General features: G+C 43.9%; 1 protein-coding gene across 1 annotated transcript in view; it reads right to left on the bottom strand.

Annotated features, from left to right (window-relative positions):
* bicc1a (BicC family RNA binding protein 1a) overlaps nt 1–27,368 on the bottom strand; it is a 52,727-nt gene that overhangs the window by 20,145 nt on the left and 5,214 nt on the right. Inside the window, exons 2-6 of the mRNA XM_079730865.1 lie at nt 18,837–18,883; nt 11,836–11,905; nt 6,257–6,336; nt 4,984–5,142; nt 2,801–2,854 (exon numbers count right to left, since the gene is read on the bottom strand). Coding sequence (XP_079586991.1) covers nt 2,801–2,854; nt 4,984–5,142; nt 6,257–6,336; nt 11,836–11,905; nt 18,837–18,883 — 410 coding nt within the window. The remainder of the gene's footprint in view (nt 1–2,800; nt 2,855–4,983; nt 5,143–6,256; nt 6,337–11,835; nt 11,906–18,836; nt 18,884–27,368) is intronic.

Raw genomic sequence — 27,368 nt, forward strand, 5'->3', positions numbered from 1 at the left:
AGGCCATCAGAGCTCAACATCAACTGAGCAAACACAAGCATCAAAGCTCATCAATAAACGGAACAATCACAAGCCATCACAACTCCACAACAACTGACCATTCACAGGCCACCAACACCATCGGACCAATCACAGTAAAGAGGCAGGGCTCTACTGTCTTCCCTTATAGAGATGGGCCATCCGCAAAGGATCGCTATAGACTCAACCTTACAGGGAGATTTGCTAACATCTGTACTAGGGCATGTGGATAAGCCAAAATCAACCACCTCTGATTCATGGTGCTCTATGGGGTAATGCAATGTGGAGCCCACCCAGGACATGCCACCCACTCTGGGTGACATATGTACAGTTAAAGCAAGACAATGTTTAGATTTCATGAAGTAATCCTTTACACACATACAGTGACACTACAAAGCAGAATACATCATCTCTCAACAGTGAAATCGACTCCAGATCTCCAGCAGTAGAAGCTCATTTGTTCTGGTTTGACAGTGGTTAGAGATATTTCCAAAATATGCAGAGAGACTAACAAACATTTAACTACAGGATGAGGTTTCCACATTGTTTCTTCATGTACCAATACTCCAGCCGTACTTCTCCTCAGATTCTGACATTTATTTCCTGTCATTTTAAGTCCACTAATCTTTATAACAGGGGGATATCATTTGGAGCATCATTTGTGCATAGTTTTAGTGCAAACTTTTATGCTTTCAAAAGTTAGGAGCTATGATGTCTCCATCGTTATCTAAATATAGGACTCATGCTCTCCACTTGGCGGGGAAACCAGTTCCATGGTATTCTGTTTAGAAGTCGATTTGATGAAGCGCATTTAATTCGATCGCAGGGAAGCAGACGTGGAGCAGAGCACGCGAGGACAAGCTGCTCAACACTCTGCTCAGTCTCTCGGACCCGCCCGCCGTTTCCCCTGTGCCTGGATAAGACGTCGTCGGCGAGCACGTAGCGGAGCAGAGTGTTGTGTTCCCCCAGACTAAGCCACCTGCATCTGCAGCGGGCCGTTAGGCCTCTCCCCCAAGAACAACACTCTGGTGACCGCTCGGTCTGGGCCGAGCCAGCATCTGGAGACGGGTGCACGCTTGGCGTGAAGGAGGTGGCGCAGAGTGTGGAGTTCAGATGGTACCGATGTGCAGCGCCGGCCTGATGGATAGGTGTAGGGTGGTCTGGGGTCTGGGTTGCACTGATTGCGGCTGGATTCGTATATTATTTCACGATGAGGTAGCATATTGACCTCCGGCCAAATGTGTGTGAATCATTCATTTTCGTCAAAAGAACAGACATACAGTTTGTATCAGTCTGGATCAAGTATGAAGCAATACACAAAGAATGGACCCAGTTAAAAAAACAAAACAAGCATAAGGGGCTTCCTGGCAGTGGGGTGTTAAAGGCCTGGCGAGGAATAACACCCGACTCCAGTGAATGACCGGGCTCAGGGCTGGCATATGTGTGTGCGTGAGTGCCAGTGTTTGTGCGTGTGTGTCTGCAAGGAGCGGGAGAGAGAGAGAAGCCAGGTTGATGATGAGTGATCCTCTGCTTTGATCCACCTCGCTTGCCGCCTGACAGAGTGTACTTTGGAAGGCAGAGGGCTCTGTGTGGCTCGGAGCCGCATACATTCTAAAGCCCCATCGCACAAGTTCACTCCTTTTAGTTTCCTCCTCCCCTCCTCCTCCTCTCTCCCCAATTTGCCTCTTTCAGCAAAGAATTGCTAGCGTGAGGCCAGCAGTCCTGCGCTTGTGAAAACAGCCATTAGGGCCCCATATACAAACCAAGCGCAGGTGCTACCAAAGAGCCTGTATTCCGGTTCTGTTCAGTTTGTTAGTTTGGATTAAGTCCTGTTTCCCCACTATCAGCAAAGGGGTTGTCTTATTTTTTTCTGCGTTTGCGGCGCGGTTGTGTTCCGTCAACGTTCGCGCAAACGGCGAAAAAATAAAGGGGGCCCCCCCCGCCCTCACTGTGGGGACCTGATGGGCCGCGGAGGTGGGGGCTTCCAGTCAGGGTCAGAGCCGGGCTTACAGGAGGACAGGGAGGGGGCTGCAGAACGGCAGGGCCGAGAGAGGTGCTACAGCGTCACCATTGTTCTCCGGGGCGAGGAGATGAAAAAGCCGGAGTGGGGAGCGGGGCTTGCGGCCTGGAACCGATCCCAAGAACACACCCGGGAATAGCACCAGCGCTGGAGAGGGGATCGGGGGCTGGATTTACGGACGATATAAAAATAACACGAAAGGGTCGGGGGGGCGGGGCTAAAGACAAACTAGGAAAGCTGAAAGGCGTAGTTCTGGAGTTTAAAATGAGGGCGCGGGGGAACAATCATCATAAAGACACAACAGGAAATACGTGTCGTTATGTTGGACGGTAGACCGACATTTGCACACACGCACCAGTGTGTGTGTGTGTGTGTGTGTGTGTGTGTGTGTGTGTGTGTGTGTGTGTGTGTGTGTGTGTGTGTGTGTGTGTGTGTGTGTGTGTGTGTGTGTGTGTGTGTGTGTGTGTGTGCGTGCGTGTGTGTGTGTGCAGGGGTTGCTACGAGTCAGCAGACCAGGTTGAACCTCCTGCCAGGTCGACCCGTTGGCTGCGCTGTGCGGATACGAACAGCTTCCTCTGCGTTGCCCTTTGCCACACCGACGTAACGTGGAGATTGAGACCAGCTGACGGACCGACCCACCCACCCCTATCACGGGGGGGGGGGGGGGAACGGGTTTGAGGCAGATCAGAGACAGATGTGGAAAGCGGAGTCGACCCGCCACTGAGAGACAAATTAGGGATGTACAGGAGAACTCAGACTCACTCGTATCTTGGCCCGGGCTGCCTCCACTCCGCCCGGCTGGCCCGCGATGGACACCTGTTCACAGGGAGAAACCACAGGCATCAGCTACAAAGAAGCATAACGGCCCCAACAGGAAGATAAAGGAATGATAACAGCCATTAGAAACGGCTCAGAACATTGTGTAGAGCAAATATCGGTTCAATGTTTGCAAAGCTTGCAAGCATTGGGAAGGAAAAAAGCCAGTCAAAATAACTTCATTATAAAATAAAATTGAATCAATTTTGTTCTCATTACGTTTTAATGAATTGCCTTTCCCATGTTTATAACTTGATTATCCATTAAGAACCACAGACAGTGTTGGCCCAAACTGGATAAACATGGGTTGATAATGGTTTAACAAAATGGCCACCATAAATCCATTCAAAAACACACCCAACCAAGATAAGGGTTCCAATTCAAGTCATTACCATGGAAGTGTAAGAATAAGGGTTGTTCAAGTTGGATTTTATGGCCAGTAGAACAACCAATATAGTTTTTCTTTCATTCTCGAGGCTCTCCATCTGCCTCTCTTTAAACCCAGCAGCCTCTCACTGGGAAGGATAAAACAGATTGGCTCAGAATCCGCGGCTCAAGCCAGATTTAATCAGCGCCTCAGCAAAAATGAAGCCGCAGACTTCGGGGACCAGCTGGTATGAGAATGCATGATAAATAAACTAATGTAAATAAATATCATGACCATCACAATATCTGGTCCAGTGCCAGAACCCCCTTTGAACTCTGTGTTACCACATAGAACTAGACTCACAACAAGCCAGCCGGAGGGACAGACAGACATTTGTCTTAAGTGTCCTTTTAAAGCATGACATTCAATTTGTCAATCTCAAAAGTTTCCGTACTGTTCCTGTACTCTGAACTGAATTCAAATAATTAATGAAGAGGCTCATGATGCATTCATGTAATGCGGTTAACCAATTCCCTTAAAAAAATATATAAAAGTAATAATAAAATGTTATAGTATTCCTGCCCTGAACTTCCATGATGAAGTAGGAGGAACTGGAATTACTGTGTGCCCGCTTGGTCCACTAACAGGCAGAACACTACCCTGTAAACTTTGTAGAAACAATGTTTTTGTTTTAAAGGTAGTTACAGAGGGTTTTTGCACCACATCTATAGCCAGTCAAGTTCAAATATAAACAAGCTTCACGGCAATTGGCCAATAAAGAGAGTCAATTACATCAGTTCAAACCTATTACAACAGCTGCCTAACGAAATGGAAGGGCCTTCAGGTAAAGGTTAGAGAGAGACGAAGCAAAACTGTGGTCCTAAAGGTTAAATAAATATTTTTCAATAAAAAGTTCCTGTAGAACTCTCCTCCAATTAGTTTGCAAGTTATTAAAGACTATTTGTAAGCACTCAAGACGTAGCCTTTAAACGTCTTTGAGGCCCCATCCAACACATGACGGAGTTCATCTCCCTCATGGAGAGAGGGCATGGCGGGAACAGTCACACCACATTAAGATGTTTCCCTCGGCTCAGTAACAACATGCAGCAGGTGGGTGGACAGGAAGTGGTTGTGTAAGTCCTCGCTGTGTAATACAGTGATGAGGCTTAGTGGTGGGTAGCTGGGACAACTCTGACCTTTGAATTAGCATGAAGTAATCTCCTTGAAAAAATTTCACAGTTGTTGTTGCTTTAAGTGGACTTAAAAGTTCAGCAAAAGTACTCGCATTTGAACGATAATTCGTGTTTATATTTGCAGGAATAAGCCGGCGATCCATCGTATCCATAAAAACAAAAACACATAATTCTAAATAATGCATTCGATCCCGTCCAATAACACAACAACAACAAGCCGATGATGTAGTGAGTGTGGGCTGCGTTGATGTCAGTTGCTCAGCCCACAGTGCGTGGCCTGTGTGAAGCCCACACAGGTCTGCTTAGCTCAGGAGGTAGAGCAGTTGCCTTGTAACCAAAAGGTCGCTAGTTCGATCCCCAGCTCCTCCTAGCTGATTGTTGATGTGTCCCTGAGCAAGACACTTAACCCTAACTGCTCCTGACGAGCTGGCTGTCGCCTTGCATGGTTGACTCGTCGGTGTGTCAATGTGTATATTAACCGATGTAAGTCGCTTTGGATAAAAGCGTCTGCTAAATGCCCTAACTGTAACAGGGTTAGGGTTATTTCTTTATATATTTCTTAAGCCCACCTGGTTGCTCTTCTCTGCCTGGTTGTTGCGGTTGGAGTCGGGGAAGTGGATGTGGCAGCCCGTCTCCTCCATCACCTTCTTGATGTTATTCCCTCCCTTCCCGATGACGTGGGAGTGCTCCGTGTGGGATACATCCATCTTCAGGGTGACCCTGTTGCTCTGTGCGCCATTGGTGGGGAGACAGACAGCCAGGTCAAATAAAGGGGATGAAGGGGGAACAATCAACTTTGCTGTTAGCCCTTTTATGGAAGCTGCACTGGGCGTTGTTATGTTATGACCAACGTCCTCCATCAACCGAATAAGCCACAACCATTCAATTGTTCATATACCTCACTGTCAATCCAATGATGCAGTCTTAATTGAAGACACACTTCTGTGATGTCAGGCAAAGTAGGACTATTTAACTGTAAAGTAATTATCTGAGTATTTGTATGATTATTTGTATGAATTTTGCCGAGCAGGCGCCATCTCTGTTTTTCATAACAGCCGTGGGCTAATTGGAAGAAGCAGAGAACAAAAGAAGGATGTGCTTGAGATGCATCAGCCATTATCAGAACAAATCATTTTTGGAATGAGCTCTAGGATAGTTAAATTGTGAATTAACCAAAGTCAATATCCAGTCAATTATGAGAAAGTAGTAAACCATGAATACACAACACCAATGTTTTCTCCCCACTCTTCCACTGTGGCCTACAGACCTCATGGAGGGGGTCAGTAGAGAACCAAAAGTCATCAGCATACTATGAAACCTCAGCACTACTTGGTTAGACGGTATAATGGTTTAGAAAACAGAAGCAGATGTGCCTCAAGATGATTTCAAATACAATTAGGTTACCAAATCTCACCAAGCATTTATCGAAGCATCAATTTGTTCCTTTTTCCAGGAATATTCATAGGAAAAAGGCGACGCAAAGCCCAATTATGGTTGCATACTGTGTGTGTGTGTGTGTGTGTGTGTGTAAAGTCCATCCAGATCAAAGTGTCAAAAATATGTGTGTGTGTGTGTGATGTCGTTGCCATGGAAACATAATCTGCACTCTCCTAAACATATGGAGACTTGATTTGAGCCAACTGGGTGTCTCACTAGACACAAACAGGAACTTGGTTCAATAAACAGTAGAGCGATAACAGCCGGGATAGAGGGGGAGAGAAAAATAGAGCGAGGTATGAAGGGAGGGAATGCTGAAGTCATCCGATCTCAATGTTATAGTACCAAGAAAGAGAGTGCATTGAGATAGTGACATTGCATGGAGATGTGTGGAGATATGTGTACCTTGGTGTCCAGAACAGACATGATTCTGTCCTTGGCTTCCCTCACGTTCTCCCGCTTTCCACACACCTTGATGTGAGGATCTGCAGGGGAGAGAAAAGCATTTAAAAACTAACACACATGCACACACACACACAAGCATACACAAACAAACACAAACGCAACCACACAGGTTTTCAGGAGCCCGGTGGATTCATGTGAAACTATTAAAAGCCGGGCAGAGTCCCCATCAAGAGGCCGAACGTGAAAGCGTCTGACAGAAGTTAAACGTATTTAGCTAAACATGACAGAGGCAGTCAGCCTTCGTCAACAAATTGCAGAGCATCACCCTGAGCTGCGCGACAGTAATTACTGCTTTGAGATCCGGCAACCGTTATTCCAGTCTGCCGACAGAAACCGACAAGACTCAAGTTTAGTCATTCAAGGAGAAAATACAAATGTTACCCGAAATAAGAGAGATAATTGCATACACCTTCCACTGAAATCCACAGAGCGAGCCTTCACGCATTCCTGGTGAATATCCTGTGGCAGATATGCTGAATCTTAATAGCAAGGTCTACTGCTAAATGGATGTTCCATTGTAAGAACACAAAGTCGAATACATGCATACAAATGTACTAAAGAATCTCAGCAGTGGGCTGCGATGGCATAAAAGCATTAACGGATTAGTTTAGCCTAACAAATTTCTCCTACGGGGGATTAATTAAAGTGTATCGTATCGATTTAGTTTTACTATATTTAAATATTTCAGATTCAAGCTGCAAAACAAATATAGAGGACAACCAAAGAGCACATACACACATACATATTTAAACATGTTGTGTATGTCAACCAATGCAGTAAATGAATATAGTAAATAAATCAAAGTCCACGTTCTTGGGTTGCACGCAGCACATCATGTGATGGGTGAAAGCACCAACAACCTGAGTCAGCTGTGCTCCCAGAGCACCCCTCCTTGGCCACTAAAGACCCCAGCTAACACAACTAAACCTTCCATACCTCCAGCACCCCAGGGTGACGCTGGTGTCTAATCCTACAGCTGGCCCTGCACAGCAGACCCCCGGGGAACACACACACACACACACACACACACACACACACGTGTCAAAAACAGAGACACACATGTCTAAGAGAGAGAGAGACACACACACACGTCTAAAAGAGAGACACACACACACAAATAGACACACAAATAAAACCGAGAGATACACACACATATATAAAACAGAGAGACACACACATATATAAGACAGAGACACGCACACATATATAAAAAGACAAACACTCAAACACAGTCATATATAAAGAGAGACACACACTAACACTGTGCTTTTGGACACACACACACACACACACACACACACACACACACACACACACACACACACACACACACACACACACACACACACACACACACACACACACACACACACACACACACACACACACACACACACACACACACACACACACACACACACGTACAGATGAGCAGGAAGTCTGATAAGTCCCCTTCTAGGAACTCTCCTCCCCGACGACACACATGAGCCCAGAGCGTCTGCGCTGTACAGCTCAGCCTCCGAACGAGACTCCAAGACTTGGCTCCGTGCTGTGAAAGTGATAAGGCCCAAAAGGGCTCTTTGCTTTTCCTCATTATCTGTTTATTTAGTCGTTTTTTGTATAATGATTGCTTGAATTGGTTAAAAAAAAGAAAAGAAAAAAAAGTACAACTAAGCTATGTGAATTAGCTTACAGTTTAATGCCATCGTATCACACAGCAACAGACAAACAAAAATGAAAACCAAGGGGACAAAAACCCAAAGCACTGAGGCTGCGTAAAGCTAAGGACCCGCATTCGATCCAAGAGGAGTGAAGTTCGGCTTGTGGAATGCAGTTTCCTCTTAGGGATGTGTGTTAAGTTAAGGAGCCAGTTTATTAGACATAAGGGGAGAGCTGGGGTCTGAAGAGCCGATGTGGATCTCGTTATAGGCGCTGCGGAGCTGGGCCATTTTTTCCTCAAGGCGGCAAGAGTCACCCATGGCTCACATGAAGGACGACAACAGCCCCGATACAAAACAGCCAGCAAACCAAACGATAACAAGCTTGGGAAGAAAACCCTGTACTAATCCATGCTGCGTTACATCACGCTAGGACTGGGCCCCGTGTGAGAGGAGGGGAAAACAAAATGAGGAGCGGAGGAATGCGTCAGGGACCCTTTACCGAGTCGGGGTCTGTTGTTCCCCAAACATACAGCTGTTGCGGTGAACTACACAGAATCTTCTTCTCCCCCTCTCCTCCCCCTTCATTTTTCCCCGAACCTCGTCCTGCAGTTCTCCACTCCCAACACTGGAGGGCGGGTTTCTCCCCTTTACTGGCCCTTTGGTAACCTGCAGCATAAACACATCTGGCAAACATTAGCCGGCCCAAACGACTGCTAGAGTCATGAAGTGAAACACCCCCGCATATTATTTCTTTTTTTAAAGCAGCGTGCGGCTCGCTCTCGTCTGCTGATTGATTATGGAACATAAAATGGACACCTTCTCGCAAACAACACAGGTTGACCACGGCTGCCAAATGGGAGCAGTCTCAGTCACGCAAACGTACCTCTAGCTTCGTTGCCGGAGGAGGAACTTTGCGTAACCTTCATGTCTGGTCTGGGGAAGCCAAAGTAGGCGTTGTATTTTGGGGGGTTTCTACCTAAGTTGACTTTGGAAAATATCACACAAATGAAGCATGGAATGGCGTTGTTTTTGGGCCGGAACTCTCTTCAAAAACATTAAAAGAGATGCAATGTGCAAGCGAAACAAAGGAACAAGTCATTTGAATGAAAAAACAAGGAAATTCCAACACATTGAATTAATCAAAGTACTTATTACACTAATCAAATATTGAGTGAATCCGTCTGCTTTTCCAGTTCTATTGAAAATGACATATAATTAACATTTTGGGCTTACATGAGTTCAGCAGGACCTTAACACAACACTACAGCATAGTGTGAGTTGTCATTGCCAGTGTATCATAAAAAGCTAGCTTGCATATCAACACTATCGCCATGATATTGATTCGCCAATGCGCTTTCCCTTCCTCAGGTGAGAATCCCCGGGCCTTATCACACATGTGTAGACGGTACCAATAACCGGGTGACCTTAGTTTTTAGAAAATAAAGTAATTAAAAAGGGCATCTGGATGCAACATGGACCTTCAAAGTACACACACACACACACACTCATTTTGTGACAGGACATAAAGCAGCTTAAAACAACCCTGTGGCAGCAGGGTAACCTGTGCAGACATTATTTTTAAAACAATGCATTTGTGCGATGCAGGTGTGGTCCGGCGTCAGGTCGCGTATTAGCCATGATCACACAATTATGGAATGTGGATAGCCGTGCATACCGGCCTCTGGTAATTGTCCCAGATGTCTTTCTCGTTCTCCTGTAAAAGTCAAGGTTGAATCGCCCGACACCCCCAGCATCTCCACCTCCCCCCCCCCATGTTGCTAAGGAACACATGTACACGAGTCCACATGTTATTCATTCTCCTACGAGCGCAAGAATGCAACACGCTCATTTGTTCCTCAGATAACTGCGAGTGGCAAACGTTCCCCCTTTCCTGCTCTCGATTTGCACAACAGCAAGTGGTGCTGAGCCAAGAGATCATAAGAAAGAATTTGAAATAGACTCAGTCACACACACGCTCACATACAACATTACTCCCCAGAAAGGAAGCTGCAGCTTCTGTGAATGAGCCAATCATTGCGTAGCAGTGGAGGATGAGAGAGGGCGGGATAAACAGCCCCGCAGAGGAAGGAACACTTGCAAACAGTCTGATGTACGCCTGTCAATGTTATTTATTTCTCTGTACTATTTTTACACTGCACATATGGACAGAGGACGTTATGCAATGCCGTCTGATTCCCCATGTGGCTCAAAGGCACGCACAGCGGCCATCCACCACTGTACCTGCCCCACTCCCTAGCCTACTCCCCCGCCTTTCCCTCACCCAGCCTTCCCTCCCCCCCTCCTTCCCTCCCCCGCTGTGGAACTTTAAATAGCCGTGATCACGTTTTATTACCAACAGAGTTGTGGAACAGCTCAGCCATTACAAAATGAACAACAACTCCATCACCTCAGTGAGGTGCTACTCCCACACTCCAACATTCTCCAGAATTATGTCAAATATCTGAACTACGCTTCCAAAGAATGTATGCTGTCATGTTATATATTTAGATGATCAATTTCAATTTTGTTAAGGCAAATAGTAGCCTGACCTTTTTCTAAAGATGCCTTCCCCTCGTTACTGGCCGACACTGGAACATTCCTCCATGTAAAATACAACACACACACACACACACACACACACACACACACACACACACACACACACACACACACACAGACACACACACACACAAACAAACACACACACTAACTCTTAATCATTAAGCTGTCTCGAAGTGGGGTAAAGTAAACAAGAGCTTTTTTTCTCCCTTTCTCGTGAAAGGCTACCATCTCCACATGTCTTTCCCAAATGATGTTCCTGAGCCCTAAAGGCAGGATATTAACTCAGGACGCATGGGAGAGCATCCCTGGATGTTTGGGTTTTGGGTTCATGGCCCTTCCAGACGTCATGAAATGAAAAAGGAAAAAAAAATCCACTGCTATGACCTAGTTCGGTAATATTACTCACCGATTCAACCCCCCAAAATAAAGTATTGTTCTGTTTAATGGTTTATTTTACATCCAAACCAAATTGAGTAACTTCCTCTGCAGCTGAGAAAATGCGGGGATGGTGTTAACTTGTCTCCTCCAGCTTACCATGTCAGCCGCTATAACACGTTTCACTGTCCTTCACTCACACACACACACACACACATCTGGCCAACACAGCTGGCCTAGCAATCTACTAGCATCCACTCAAAAAAGGATGCTGCTACATAAAAATCACATTTCTCCTATGTTTGACCTTACTTATCCTAAATATTATATACTGGATACGCACGTGTATACTGTATGCTTAATATGCTCTGAATGCCATTTTGCCCATTTAGAATAAACGCTTACTCTATGTGAGTTTTCCATTAGTGAGGTCCATTAATTAACTCTAGCTGTTGATTGATTCTACTGTCAAGTATTTAAAAGCGCATGCTAATATGAAACTATATAACCTAGTTAATTTGCTAAATTCATTCAACACATTATGTTGTTATCTAGCAATAGATGCACGTTTAAAGAACATGGAAAAACAAAGACTTGACAAATGGGACCATATCCAGATTCACCTCATTAGTGTTGAGAATAGTACACGACACACACACACACACACACACACACACACACACACACACGGCCGCAGCCATCTTGTTTTCAGCAAGGAGCTCATACTATTATGATTCTGCCATCAATGACAGAATGTTAAACATAAATATGTTTTATGTGCGACATGTTCACTTTTATTACCGTTAGTATTATCTTTTCATGTTTTCATTACCTACTTGCCATGTGATGGAGTGGTGATGAATTTGTAAGGACAGAGTAAAGGAGACATCTAGTTAAAGAACTCATTGAAAAGGCCTGTACCTTTTTTGGACTTTGCTCCGATCTTCAGCTTCGAAGGCCATGCGATCTGTGTTTTGGTTTCATCCATGACCTGGAAGCAGATAAATGACAATTATTAACACAGGCAATGCCAACTCTCCCTACGTTGTACGGAACAAAAGTATGCACTGTGACTAGATTCATCAGCCGGAAAGCCTGTTTCAGTGTAACACTAAACTGCTGCAAACGTATCACACATTTCCTTCAAGAGTGCAAATACAGTGTGTAATTCCAAAATAATATTGCGGTCACAGAGAATCCTATAGGGTTGGAAGAATCTTTTTGATTTAGCATGCCGGTGCTTTCCCTGCATTTTGAGTGCCTCAAATGTGGCTTTGGCAAGGCCCGGGCCGTGGTGTACTGTGTACTGTGGACAATGCTTTGTTGCTCCTATTGGGATAGCTAACTCCGTACCGCCAACAAGACTTCGGATCACAACGCCGACACAAGGTCATAGCTTTCAGCCATTGTACACAGTACGTCCAATGGGAAGAATAACATACGATGGAAAGGGTGAAGTCTGCCTTAGGCTATGGTCCGCATCAAGACGTGAAACATGAAAAAACATTAAGTAAATGTATATCCAAGTCCAAACCCTGCCCTCTGATATATATGCTTATATAATCGCTCCAGATGCTTTTTTAATCTGTGTTCTGTAGAAAGAAAACGCAAAAGAAAAAAAAGACTGAATGCACTTGGCTTTGGAACACGTGAAAGTTGTCAGAAGTAATCCATAGCAACCGAGTGTGACAGGTCTTCTGGTCATAACCAGAGACATGTGTTCGTATCTGAGCGAGGTAACGCAGAGCGGTGATGCATAAGAAAAAAAAAAAAAAATCCAAAAAAAAAATCCAATATATAGTTAAATCAAGGAAACAATGAATTGTCACACGACCCCCGAATGTTTTGGACGTCAACAGAACTATTCTGCCCGACAACACCTGCCAACCTAGACGTCCACCCTGGCAGCCAGCTTGAAGACAAAGCTGCGGCGGAAATGTACCTCTCACCTCAACGCTTATCCTGTGAGCTGTGACACCAATGGTTGTGTGATTGGCATTATATTTTATTAATTTTTGAATTTTGGGGGGGTGGCAGGTCAATGTTTCGGGGTTGGGGAGCGGTGTAACAGCCGGTTATGGCTGTTTAAGTTAGCTTGGCAGCACTGCGTCGAGCCATAATGTGAGCTGTAAGTGCTGCTAGGGTTACACTAGGAGGTTCAGGGTGTTATGCTAGCATATGAATAACAACTTCTGGGGAAAGGTGACTGTTGCTTAGAGACACCTACACTCTGACCACCATGTTACACAAATCCACCAAGTGTGGGAAGACAACGTAAGATATTTATCTAGATTCTGCAGATGTTGAGTTCTACAAACCACGAAGAATTCAGTGGAATAGAAGAGGAGGAACATTCTAAGGAACCTTTCTTGACCCGTATTCACCCCATTATGAAAACAACCCAGTCTCGCTGTCTGATTGAGAAAAACAAAAATCCCAATAATAAAGTACGATAGTAGCAGTAATGAAAGCCACAGAGGGAATAGCCTTCATTTTCTATACATTCTTCAAGCGGTATGTGCTGTTCCGCATCATCCAAAACCAAGTTTGACAACTTATCCATTCCCAGTTAGAAAACAAATGATAGACAGAACTCTTCTTTCCATATGCTTCTCACATTCACTTCTGGAGAGCGTGATGGTAGAGTGAGAGCTTCTACACGCCGGGCAAAAAAAGCCACTAAATGTACACATTATGCTACCATATGAACCATATGGTATCATACAGAATTATGTGTTGACAGGCAGAGAAGAAGGATTAATAACCTTCTTAATGAAGGAATGGACGGATGAATGAATGATCTAATAAAGGGTTCATGCACAATAGAATCAGCTTCTAATTTGAGGCAAGCTGTTTCTGAATCATTCCAAAATCCCATCATAAATCTTGTATGTTAGACAATTTGCTGTCACATTCATGATACAAATCTAGCATTAGTATTGAAGTAGTATGGAAGATGTTTTTGTACTTGCTGCATGGCCTGAGCCTCTTAAGCCCCTGGGCTGAAGGAAAAGCTTGATGTTGCTGTAATAGCAAAGCTAGATCACACAAAGCTGCCATTCTCATTAAATCCGTTGGCTACTGCACGGGACTCCAGAAGGAAAACACAGGAGAAAACCAAGGGAGAAACAGAGAATATACAGTAGAAATGATCGTATGCAGAAAGATCACTCAACGTGTTTTTAAGAGTAGATTATTTGACTGCAAAACATTTTTTGCGAATGTGAGCTACTAGAGTATACAGGGATGACAGACAGATGATGTCAGATATTAAGGTGTGGTACTTTCTTAGGGAACACTGGAGCTTTTCCCCCTGTGAGTTTGGGGCGGTTTTAGGGAGATGTGAACACTTGTGTGAACCCAAAACACTGTCGAGCCGTGGTCTACTGACATGGCATGTCCCAATCTGCTTCCAAGTGGACTGGTCGGGTCGTTCTACGCAAGAACCTAATCCCTCCTAAATATAGAAAGCAAACCAAAAGCCATGCACAAGATCGGAGGTCCAAACCTCACATTTTTTCTAGTTCTGCTATTGTTAGCTTACAGTAGAATTCTCTCTCTCTCTCTCTCTCTCTCTCTCTCTCTCTCTCTCTCTCTCTCTCTCTCTCTCTCTCTCTCTCTCTCTCTCTCTCTCTCTCTCTCTCTCTCTCTCTCTCTCTCTCTCTCTCTCTCTCTCTCTCTCTCTCTCTCTCTCTCTCTCTCTCTCTCTCTCTCTCTCTCTCTCTCGCCTTTTCCCACCTCTGTCCCTTTCTTTGTCTTTAGACTCATAGGTCTCACGGGTCAACAGCAGAGGTCCCTGCACTGTGTCACAATCGTAGAACTCTGAAAACCTCTGCCAAGAAAAGTATTGGAGCAAACTGAACTGAGGAATACTAGATGTCAGGGCTGGTCTCTGGAAATACAGATGTTGAATGTAATCTAATACAATAATGAAATGGTGAAACGACACACACACACACACACACACACACACACACACACACACACACACACACACACACACACACACACACACACACACACACACACACACACACACACACACACACACACACACACAAAGAATCAAACACAGTAAGGCAGGGCGCCACCCCCTCACCACACCACCATTTAAAGTGGCGGATGCAGGAGGATGATTAAAGTGACAGCACCATATTGATACAGGTAAATGCAATTATCCTTGTGGACTGGGTCTTGGGTTTCCGCAGCCACCGCTCCTCTGTACGGTCCTGTGTGGAGGGGAAATCACTTCCTGTCCGGCGCTGCTGTTCTTGGCAGCGGTCTGCAGATGGGAGTGATCCCTAACGGACCACACACCGTTCTAAAAGGGTGGACGCCGTTTATTTTTACGAAGGGGGTGGGAGGGGTTGGCGGCAAATACCTCTGAAATCACTCAAGATATTTTGCGAAAACTATACGTTTTCAACGCCCGTCCCTTTGGTCTCGCTGCCGCCGCACCTCTTTGTTCAGAAAAGACAATAGGAAGAGGAGTGTAAACGACACAAGCGCAGTCGTATCACTGCGATCGATCCTTACCGCGATAGATTCTCACGTACGCGACCGTGGGGAGCAGATTACAGGGTCAGACCAGTCATGAGTCCGGGGCAGGTAGACCACAGGTGTGAGTCTGACAACCCCAAAACAAACAGGATGTCAGTCCACCAATGCAACAGGGTAAGAGGCCCATGAACTAGACAGACCTGCCCACGCATGTGACGGCAATTGGCGTGGCAGGAGGACATGACTTTCTGTTCTGGGTTACTGCAGCTGTTGTTACAGCTGGAATACACAAGCAAACAATCTGCTCTCTCTCTCTCTCGTGTGCGCGCGTGTGCGCGTGTGTGTGTGTGTAAGAGGGGGAAAGAGGGGTAGGAAGGGGGCAGAAGAGGGGACTGTAGAGTGGGACTGATAAACTGTGATCCTGCACTTCAGACCAGAGTGCAGCCACTCGACACCAGACTCCAGACTTTCAAGCCTAACTTGATGCGAACAGTTGACCTGAATGCATGCACGTCCCTGAACACCCATCCTACTGATGAGAGTGATAAAACAAATGATGTGAGATTCTGCAGAAAACTGCAATTACTCTATTTAGAATGTGAAGGACCTTTACTCTTAAATTACCCTCACTGATCAAGATGATCTGTGCTCGAGGAAATCAAAGATAACCTCATCGTATGTGTAGTAACATTTAAATGCAAATAGAAGCACAACGCACAACAATTCACAGACCCATAGTAAGGACTCTGAGAGGATGAAGGGGGGAGTGTGGGATCCACTGGCCCCAGGACTAAACCATATCTTTCGACTCAAATCCCTCCAGGCTAGGCTCGTCTGTGGCCACAACCGTCTCCAATATCAGCACAGCAACATCTCGTCTCTTCTGCTTCCCACTGCTCCTTTCCTCCGTGGCGATCCAAGGAGGTTTAATGGGGTGTGCCATGCTTTGCCACATTTCCACAGTTGCCAGGGCAAAAAAAAATAAACGTCTGAGACCATACAAAAGCTGCTCATTGGGTCAGTGGTGTCTCTGTTGTTAAGCCTGGAGAAACTTGGCATGCTGGGAAATCCCTTGGTTCTAGTCGGGGAATAGCAACGGTACATCAGCAGGTCACCAGACTGAGAACACAGGAGGAGGAGGAGGGAGAAGAGAAAGGAACATAGGAGATGTGGATTGCAAAGACACCGGGAGGAGGAAGAGCAGGAGGAGGAGGAGGAGGCTAGAAACCGACGCATAAACCGGACCGGGACCTGTACTGTGCTGAGAAAGTGTGTGTGGTTGTGTGTCTCTCTCCAACTTTCCGTATAGATAGGGGGACTTCAGAACAACACGTGGTTTGATACTCATCTGTGGCCCTCCCCCTCTCTGCTGGGTGATCTCATTTGGTCCGCAGCCGCGCGTCTTCCCCCACTGAATTAGACGAACGGTAAAAACCGTGCTGACGGGCTTCCCACCAAAAGAACCCACACTGCTCCTGCTCTGCTCCAGAGGAAGTTGAGTAGACGGTGAGTAAGGAGGGGACGATGGAGCACGGGGCTTGGGAGAGGGTGATGTGATTCAACACTCTCTTTGTATTGTTTTTCATTGTTACTGGGGATATCTTGTTCTGTTTTATGAAGTGTGTGTGTGCGTGTGTGTCTCTGAAAATCTGAAAATAAAATGGGGCATTTATCAACCTCCTCATCTAGTCGTCATGTAACTGGAAGCTGATGGTAACACACTTGTTCCAAGACTGATTTGACCCCATTTACATTACTACATCTCCAAGCAATACACATGTCTGCTACTGCAATCTCTTAAGTGGCCAGAGTGCGCTTGTGTCGGAAATTCCTAAATTGAAAGGTAATTTCCATTGCTCTTTCTTTGCCACAAGACACTCCCAACACGTCCTACATTTTCCTATGGTTCTATACCCTTCCAGGTCGCAATATCTGTTGCACCGTCTGTTTATTTTCCTGATATTAATTTGGCACACGTCAGCGATCACGCCATCTGAAGGAAATGATAGTTATCCAAACGGAAAATCGAGTTAACTCTCATGACTTCACTGCTGCTCGTGGGCTTGCCCTGGCGACCCTGCCAACAAAAACACCTGCATGCTAATGTACAATTATTGGCCATTCATGCTCTAATAACCACCATCCTCTCAAAGGCCTGCAAAGCCTCCAAAGCTTCACAAAGAACAGTTCGAAACGTCCAGTTCCCAATCGTGTCGGATTTGCCTGGTTGAGGGAACTGGATACCCAACGACTATAAAAACACTAAACATGAGTGTTTCCCTGAATCCAAGCAAGAGCTGCAGACAGATCCCATCTCAAGATCGTGCTTGGATTCCGTGAACAGTTGACGCGGCAAGATTCTTCCCTTTTCTTTGGATGGGTAATATTTCCTTGTTCCATGGCCTGTTAATGAGCATACGTGTTACTGAATCAGGACACAGAGGAATCACAATTAATTTGGACATTACGAGCCAAACTCCATTATTTAGCTCATTACACAGGTGCCACAAGAGTGCCCAGGAAATTGGATTAATAACAGAAGCCTGTAATGATCACTGAATACAGACATGCGTACAGAATGACCCGCAATTACCTTTATCTAAAAGTTAGTATAGTTTAAACAGATGTGGAAGAATGGACCAATTACTTATTAGTTTACATTAAACGATGCTGCCGCAAGTACTCGTCTCAACGTCTCTCCTTCTTTACATCTCATTAATCCGTTATTTGGCCATGATTAGGGACATGCTGGTAGGACATGTGGATTTGTTTTGTGGAATAGTTCAGTATCTAACGACCCGTCATTGGTATCTTTAGTGAGGAATACTAAACCAGCTCCTGAACCATCAAGATCAAATCCCACCCTATTTCCAGAGGAAATGATTGGATTCAAACATTATTGTACTCTCATCAATTTTGTTATAGCCAACAATATAATTTTATACATGGTGGTTGGCCCTCTGTTTTGCACGTCAGAATCGATTTGAACTCATTTAGGACTGCTTATGTATCCACACACTGAAGGCTATCAAGCTCTATAAGGGACGTTTTTCTATATTAACAGATTTGATCGACGTGTTACACTGACAAGCTGCACTTTTTGTTTTCCCCATCAACCACCAACACTGAGGGGGTTGAACCCAGATTGGTTCTCCAAACATTTCCTTTGCTTCTGATTGGCCTAGTCCCTACACAGTGGGGGTAATATCTGCTGATTAATAAGATAAGTGGCCTGTGATGGTAAAGTTACACTGCTATACATTTTGAACCCCTGTTTTCCTTGATCAATGTTCCAACTGCCATTCGGAACAATTCAAGAAACACCCAACAACTGTATAATTGGCATGCAGATCCAAACTTGAACCCGAACCACGGGAATGCTTAAACACAAGATCCAAGCACAGGCTAGGCTGCACACTCACCTTCTGGAAGAAATCCTCGCCTCCGTTTACCCGTCCCTCTGAGGCAGCTGGGGAGACACAGAGAGAGAGAGAAACAATTCATAAAACCACTCCAATATTAAATACACACCGTGACCTTAACAAAACCATGCCTGGGATATCTAGTATCTTGGAGATCTACGGCTGTCCTAACATTTTTTAGCCTTTGCAGAACTTCTCCATTTCTGAGGGTATTGAGATTGGCAAAAAAATCTTCTCTATTCACTTTCACAATGTGTATTTTTGTGCTGTTGTTTCCCCAACACCTTTCGAATCCAAAATCAATAGCTGTATTTGAGAGGCTATTAAATATGAATAGCACTTCATTTTCAGACAGGCTCTTCCATTCTGAATTGGTCTCAATCTGTGTTTATAGACCTGTAGCAATACAGCTGAAATAACTCAGTCACACAATGTCACACAGAGAAACCTTCTCCCCGGGTATCAGAAGCAACATGGGGCTACCCATCAATGAGTGCCGGACCACTAAGCCACACCGAGGACCATCTTTAGAAGGACTCGGCCAAGTACTCTGGTGCTTCAGTAAATTAAATTCTGCATTTCAGACAGCATTACTTTACCGAGTGTGATTTGCTTTTTTTCTCCTGACCAAATATGTGACAGGAGTGGCTCTTGAGTTGGTTTAAGTTGGTCGGAGTTATAAGCTTATAAATTCTGACCTTGACAGGAGGAACAGGGAACAGGGTATCATTGAGTGGATCCAAGGCTATCCATGTTTATTTGAGAGAGATGTCCGGTCTGTATTGTATTTAACTTTGATTAATATGATATAATTATATTTTCTTGGTGGAAACCCAATGGGATATTTAGTTTGACCACACTATGGGTGAAATTACTAACCATTCCCCTTCTATTACGGAAATACCTCACATTTTGGGAGGAAGGAATGCCTAGGACCAGATTGGCAAGCCTATATGGTTTTAAGGAAGGGGTTTCTTTTGCTTTCATGACCTTTCATGAACAAGAAATATGCAACAATATGCAATAAACCTTACCATAATAAAAAGGCACAATCCTTCGAGACAAACCAAAACTCTTGTTTTGATTGTACGTAAAAACTAAATAATAGCCCTGCAACTGTGTGGCGTAAATTAGCGTAGCTTAGCTGGCGTGAGTGGGAGGGGTTTTGGGAGGGTCATTATATTGTAATCAAAAGAGAGGTACGTGCTAGCCAGCATTTATCATTTGTAGACTACATCAGGTTTAGGTTGTGATTTTCTTCTACATTACTGAAATCATTATCAATCAGCATTAACTACAGACATGTTCAGGTTATTTAAGCTAAGAGCTAGTTGAAATTGTCTTCTTATAATAATAACTTGGCCATTAAATAATGTGATTTGGTATCCATATCTTACTTTCATGACAAGTAATAAGAAGATGTAAACGATAATAATAATTAACTTCATCCCAAACACCAAACCAAATAAGTCACATAAAACCATGACTAATAATCTGAATCGAACGATCAGAATCCACTATTTAATCAAATTTACCATATTACCAGAAATACATCATCACCAATATCTGGAATTCACAACTGTACTCAGGCGGTATCGAGTGACTACTGGGTAAACCTTCATGAGTGTCAAAGGCTTAGTTATGATTTTCTCTCCATCAACACCCTGCTTCAAAGCTACAAAAAGAGCATGAACGATAATGCCCAACATGGTGTTGTGTTTCACCCCAATAAACATGCAGCTGCTTCATTAGAGTTGTATACACATGCTTTTCCTTTAAACCCCCAAAGCTCCCAGTGGTTTAACTGGGAGCCACAGTTGGCCAACAAGCTGCTGTGTATGGTTGGGCATGTTGCATGTGACCAATGCCACTTCAACTATGACCTCTTAAACAGAGTATTCAAACATGAATTACAATAGATGTGTTAAGGTAGGTAAATAAAGCATTTCACCTGCATATGCTATACTAAGGTAGCCTTGCTCCGCCCGCCTAAGTACTTACACTCAATTTGAATTTCCCTTCAGTACTACGTCTGAGCCTGCGGTATGTTAGTGGGTTTTCTCCGTCCAAATTTTCTGCGTCCAATCAGCGAACAACGTAGTGGCTGAGAACAATGACGTTAAAGTCAGCTCTCGTTGACGGACATCTTCACGCACAGTGTTTGGTTTGTTTACAGCCTGTAACGTGATTCCCGGTCAAACGTTAGCGATTGGTTATGGCAGAACCAGAGGGGCACTGGGCAGATCCAATAGTTTTAAACTTCAACAGACACCCGCCTTCAAGTGAGTTAACGTTTGTCAATTGAGTAGGTCCAGACATTGTGCAAATGAAATGAAGTACGAGAGTCTGCTAGTACCAGGCTAGTACTAAGGCACAGATATAATACATATTGCATTTTCCTTATGTTTCGGATTAAAGCCTGAACAGACCTGGTACATTAACAGTAATCAGTTGATATTCTATAAGATAATGTACACTAGTCGCAAGAATGGGAATGGAGAATGGTCAAACTGAAACTGCACCGCTTGCTTAAAGACAACCCCTAGACTCTGGTACATTAACAGTCATCAGTTGACATTCTATAAGATAATGTAGACTAGTCGCAAGAATGGGAATGGAGAATGGTCAAACTGAAACTGCACCGCTTGCTTAAAAACAACCCCTAGACAACCCTGAGTTAATAAGTTTCCTATGCAAATATACATTTAGATATCTTTGTAAATTGCAGGATGTATGATTAGTATGTGTATAGCACAGATTCAAACCTCCTTCTTGCACATTAGTTTCAGAACTTCAAATCCTGAGATAGATGAACGATATGGGGAGAACAAAGATAGGTAGTGAACAAACAGTCCTGGACTTAAGCGTCCATCTCTTGGGTGGCCTGGCGTAATCTTGATGATAAGAACAAATTGTATTACCTTACCACACTTCCTGTCCTAAACAAAACAAACACACATCAGTACTCTCAATTTTTTACATTCAATTTGAGAAATTAAAGGCTCCAATTTCTCTGGAGATTAATTTGAAGGAAAGTGTGAAAAACAAAATATACATGTGTGAACCTTGGCTTTTGTCCTGAGGGACTAACAATAAGTGCATCCAACGATGATTCATGTTAATCAGCTTGTTGTCTTTTTACTGAACAAAAGAATGTTGGAATGGTAATGTGCGTCTTCTGCCAAAAGAACATTACAACAGGCTGACATGAAATGGAATACAAAACAGAGCAATTAACTTTCTAATGACAAACATCCTTTCACTGCAAAGATATTTTAGTTCAAGGATGGACCAGAAATGCTTTTTTGCTGACTGGGGCACAAATTTGTATACTAAAGAAACCCCTCGTCATATTAGACATGTCTACTCGTACTCCAAATACCAGTACAAAAAAAGCCTGCTGAAAGAGGTAAAAACACCAGTCCTGAACATAGATACGAGAGAAAACAGACGAAACAACTTAGGTCAAGACAGCCGACACTAATCGTGAGATGTTCGGTGACTAACTTGAAAGGAATCTGTTGTGGGGCAGGAGTTAACTAACACACAAAACCACTACGGGGCCATGGCTCTAACAACACAACATCCTGTTGGCTGAGGCCCGCCGTGCACATCAGCCACGGTCCGAGGCCCGGGCGAAGACGGAGGGTGAGGGGGAATTAGGGGAGGGGGGAAGGAGGAACTCGAAGGGAAGATTAGTTTGGGGGGAGGTTGGCTCAGATGGGAGCACCACACCAACCAACACACACATACAAAATTCAGGGGTACATTCAGTTGTGGTGATGGTTGTGGTTGGTTGTGGGGGGGCTCGGGATGTTTGTTTTTTCCATAGACAATATCAATTTGTTGACCCAATGCCTGGAAGTGAAGTGGTTATCAGCGTTTGATCAGAGGAAGATACTGATTCATTTGTTGAACGGCTGAAGTTATCCAATATATTCTTATGGTGTTTGCAAGAGTAGAGGGGCCACATGAGGACATTAGAGTGTGTAGACAGATTGTAAAATACCCATGTCTACATTTTGACGCAACACCACTTGAGCACATTTGAAATGTTACGGTCGATGTTGGTAATTTACCCCCATCGATAAAACATTTACAGAAGGGGTAGATTCATGTGCAGCAATCTCCAACGTGTCTATTAATGACACAGTGTAATCAGCGAGGGGGGATGCTGCAGTTAATGACATCCTCGCCCATTAGCATGGTCTGCTAATGCTTTCCAGGCAATCATTTTGTCAATGCAATCAACAACGCACAAAAGTGATGGCAGTGAAAGTAAAACATGAGAGAGAAAGAGTGGAGTTGGTGACACTAGGATGCATTGGCATCTGGTATCCATTTTTTTTGTGCATAGAGTGACTTTAATGGGGAAGTTCTGCTGTTTGGAAGAGGGGGGAAAGCGGAAAAGAGGAATGTAAACATGAGCCCTCGATCAAGGTTTCGTTTGCATTGAAGAGCACAAAGCAAAGATTTGCCTTAAAACCAAATCCAATGGGAAAATAAGTAGCGACAAACCTGTAGTCAAAGTGAAAATAATTATTTGACTTTATACCCACAATTGGAACCGGCTTTCAGAACTCTTGATAAACAGTCTGCATAATGTCCAAATATCACAGAGACAAACATCAGCTATGATTATTTAGGATATATACATTCTTGAACCGAGCCCAACCCGAGTCATAACCACATGTCTGGGCCATGACAGGGTCCTTACCCTGAACATGTGGTACCTCCAAGACCTATAGCTCTTGTGAAGCTGCTCCAGCTTGTTGCAGTAAAGGAATTTGAAGCCCAAGGGATGAAATACAGGGCAGTCCAATGGGCACCAGCTACATCTTAAAACCGTCATGGTGGTTTAGGACCTATCCCTCAAAACTATCCATGTTGAGAAATAATTTGTATCACAGCAATACCAGGGAAGGCTGGCTGGGCCTGCGTGGTTCAACAAAGCATTTACATGGGCATATTTGAACAAGCATTGTTTTTGGGCCAAAAAGATCTGGGCAGGAGTTAGGAAATATCCACTTTTTTTTTATCGTGATAAAAGATCTTTTGTAAATTAATAAAAAGACAAATGAAGGCTTGTGACAGTTAAATTGCCAAAAGGCTGTAAATCATCCAGAGAAGGAAATATCTGTCAGCGTATTTATCCTGACCTTGGCCTGCCACACGGAATAGCTGAAGGAATGTTTTTTTTTCTGCCTTCAAAACCTCTTGTGGAAACTACTGAAGTTGATCAAATCTCCTTCCAATGCCCGCTTGCATGCAGTTATGAACATGAGCAGATTAGTGGTGACAGACGAATGAGAGGTCCTCTGGCATGGGTTGAAAGAACTACAAGTAGTCTACGCAGAAACTACAGTACCCTGCGGTAAACTTCAGTTCTATTGTTTACCAGCCTGCATCGTGTCCCCTTCGTTGGATGGAGTGAAGTTCCATAGATCCATCATTGATCATCTACAAACATATCCCACAACCAAAACCACTCTGAAAGATCATTTAACGACCAATGGAGGAATCCTACATGTTTGGAAGATCGTCTCAACACTAGAAGCCAAAAGGCGATGAAAAACTGTAAGAAATTGCTCCGGAGATGGTTCATTATTCACAAGCTTGATCTTCAGCCTGGGGGAAAAAAACATGAATGTCTGGCACACGCCAATGTATCTCCTCGCAGACAACAAGTAGCTTGAGGAAGCAGCAACAGTCTCTTCATTTCAACAAGGATACCAACTGAATACTCTCTTCTGTATATATGTTTGTATACATATATACGCAACCCACGTATTTTAGGGGTGTGCCAAGACTGCAGATATACTTGTATCTAATCAGCGTGTCGGTTTTAAAGGAAGTGGTTACTGCTGCCGTAGACAGGCTGTCCACTTACCAGCTGGGACTGAAACAGCCCAGACAGCGATATTTACAGGGAGTATCTGGACATTCCTTGCAACATTTACATAAATAGGTACAGAAGGAGGGTATCCATTGAGTAACCACCATCAACCTATGACTCCCTTCAATACAAATAATTTTACTCCTGCATTTATTTTCACTAACCTTCAATCCATTAAGTCTCTTTTAAACTTTTCAAGCTATGTTAGTACAAGAGGGTAACACAAAGAGTTTAAAAGAACATTCTGGCACCTGAGTGGTGTGGCAATGAAGTAAGGATTAGCTCTGCTCCCCCCAAAAAACAGCTACCCTACGTCAGTGAGGTTGCCAAGCAACACCAATGTCAGATAAATAAACCATGTTCCAGATGTTGCCATCAGGCACACTAGAATCACTGAGCCAGAGGTCACAAGGCTTGCACCCAAAGTCCTCTGGACAAAGTGACTCAACACGACACGCCGGACACTAAACTGTCTCAACCGCTTTCAATCTGTTTATGAACACCATCACTACAACAATATCGAAAAAGCTGTGTGTATCTGAAAAATCATCATTCAGAATGAAACCCTCAAAAAGTAGTTTTCCAGGCAATCTTCAACTTTTTCAACCTTGGTAATCAGTGGTACATCAGGGAACAACCTGCAACTATTGAGTAAATCCCTGGTGTAGCAGTTAAAACCAAAAAAATATTGGCGTTTGCATGATATCTGTAGTGTTGGATTGTGAATGCTTAAGAGCTGTGCATTCCTGGTACCTGGTATCTACTGCAGTGGATCCCCTGTGGGGAGTCAGTCTCACAGACGAGGAGTTTCACCCGCTCACTCCACTGCCATTATCGTTCACATTCTCCATCCACAACTGTCTCCACCACCATACCACGGCAGCGTTTCATTGAAGCCAATTCTTTCCCTCCTGAAACGACCCCGCCAACACGTTTGATAAAACATAGTTACGAGCCGCTGCTCATTTGAGAATTTCGATTTATTTTTAAAGGGCTGCCCCTCGGACATAACCCTGACAGGATTACATTATTTGGTTTCAGCCCCATTCCTCGCCGCCCGCCAAGAGCAAAGACAGACTCTCTAGGATGTTGAATGAAAGATAGTAACAAATCAAAGAATGACGTTCTCCTGGGATAAACACTCAAGGCCCGTGGTAGGATGGGGTTGTGGTGGGGAAGACTGACGTGCATCAAGCTTGTTGTGAACGTAAATGCAAACGGGAGAGGCACCCACTGTCTGAAAAATAATTATAAATAAACAAAGATAACAGTGTATAAATCTAAACTTTGTGAAGAAGAAGAAGAAGAAGAAGAAGAAGAAGAAGAAGAAGAAGAAGAAGAAGAAGAAGAAGAAGAAGAAGAAGAAGAAGAAGAAGAAGAAGAAGAAGAAGAAGAAGAAGAAGAAGAAGAAGAAGAAGAAGAAGAAGAAGAAGAAGAAGAAGAAGAAGAAGAAGAAGAAGAAGAAGAAGAAGAAGCTTTGAGGGAAGTAGAAAAACAGGTATTAATTTCATCCCATTTACAGTTCCAGGAGCAGACCAAAAATGGGTCAGGGTACTCCAGCACGAGCCTGACTGTTGAAATAAGACTCCCTACTTTTATTTTCTTGAGTAATGAATCACAGGTTTTTCCACAGACTGGAGCTCAATTGTATTAGAGCTCCTGAAAACTTCATCTTCATGCACCGAGATGAAGGAATTCATCCTGTAAGCAAAGTCAAATGGACCTGTTTAATTGTATCAGTATGTTACAGTGAAATATATATACAAGAGAAGAGTGAATGGTAGAGAGTGAAGGAGCGAGCGAGAGAGCAAGAGAGACTGACTTAACTGTGCCAAGGAAAATGGAATTGTCAAACACGGAAATTCATTAAGTCACTTAGTATTGTTAATAAGTCTTCTCATTGTGTGTTGTTTTGCCTGCTAAATTACATGATATTAAACAATACATTGCACTCCTTCCCCGGTAATAAAGGCCTCCCTATTTAGGGTACGTATGGGTACAGTAAGACCCAATGGCACACAAATGGTTTAACAGATACAACATTTCAGATCGTTTCAGATACTTTTTAGGTTGAATTTTTGAGTTCTAGAATCAAAAGATATTTTGCATAAATTTAACATGCACATTATTTTGAATTCATCTTTTACAACTAAAAAGGACCACATCATTTAAAAGCCATATCCTGGATGTTATTACAATATACACATATTTTGGGGGAATGTTAGCCTTAATAAATACAAAAAAAAAGATTTTGGGTGGAGTCTGTTCTGATGTATTGACCCACACGCTAAACATCAGTTCTTTAGTGATGGAAAACCTTTCACAGTACCTAGCTAACATGTTCAGGATGTATTTATATTTTCACGGCTGTACATTCTTTATGCTTTCGCCTTGTTTAAAAACAGGCCCTTGCATTACCACTTGTGGTCTAAGGCACTTCGGCCTGTTGCGTAGTACTTCACTGCCTGTGTTGTGTTAAGCGCAACAGGCCCTGGAACAGAGATGTGCGTGGAGTATGCACATTCAAAATCGGGGAAAGAAAACTGCCATGTGCCATGAGGGGCTCTGCTGGAAGCTGGAACAACAGCACAGTGTTTAACTGCAGAAGAAGGAGGGGAAAAAAGAGGGGAGAACCA

The sequence above is a fragment of the Pollachius pollachius genome, assembly GCF_949987615.1.
Source record: "Pollachius pollachius genome assembly, chromosome: 2".
Taxonomy (NCBI): domain Eukaryota; kingdom Metazoa; phylum Chordata; class Actinopteri; order Gadiformes; family Gadidae; genus Pollachius; species Pollachius pollachius.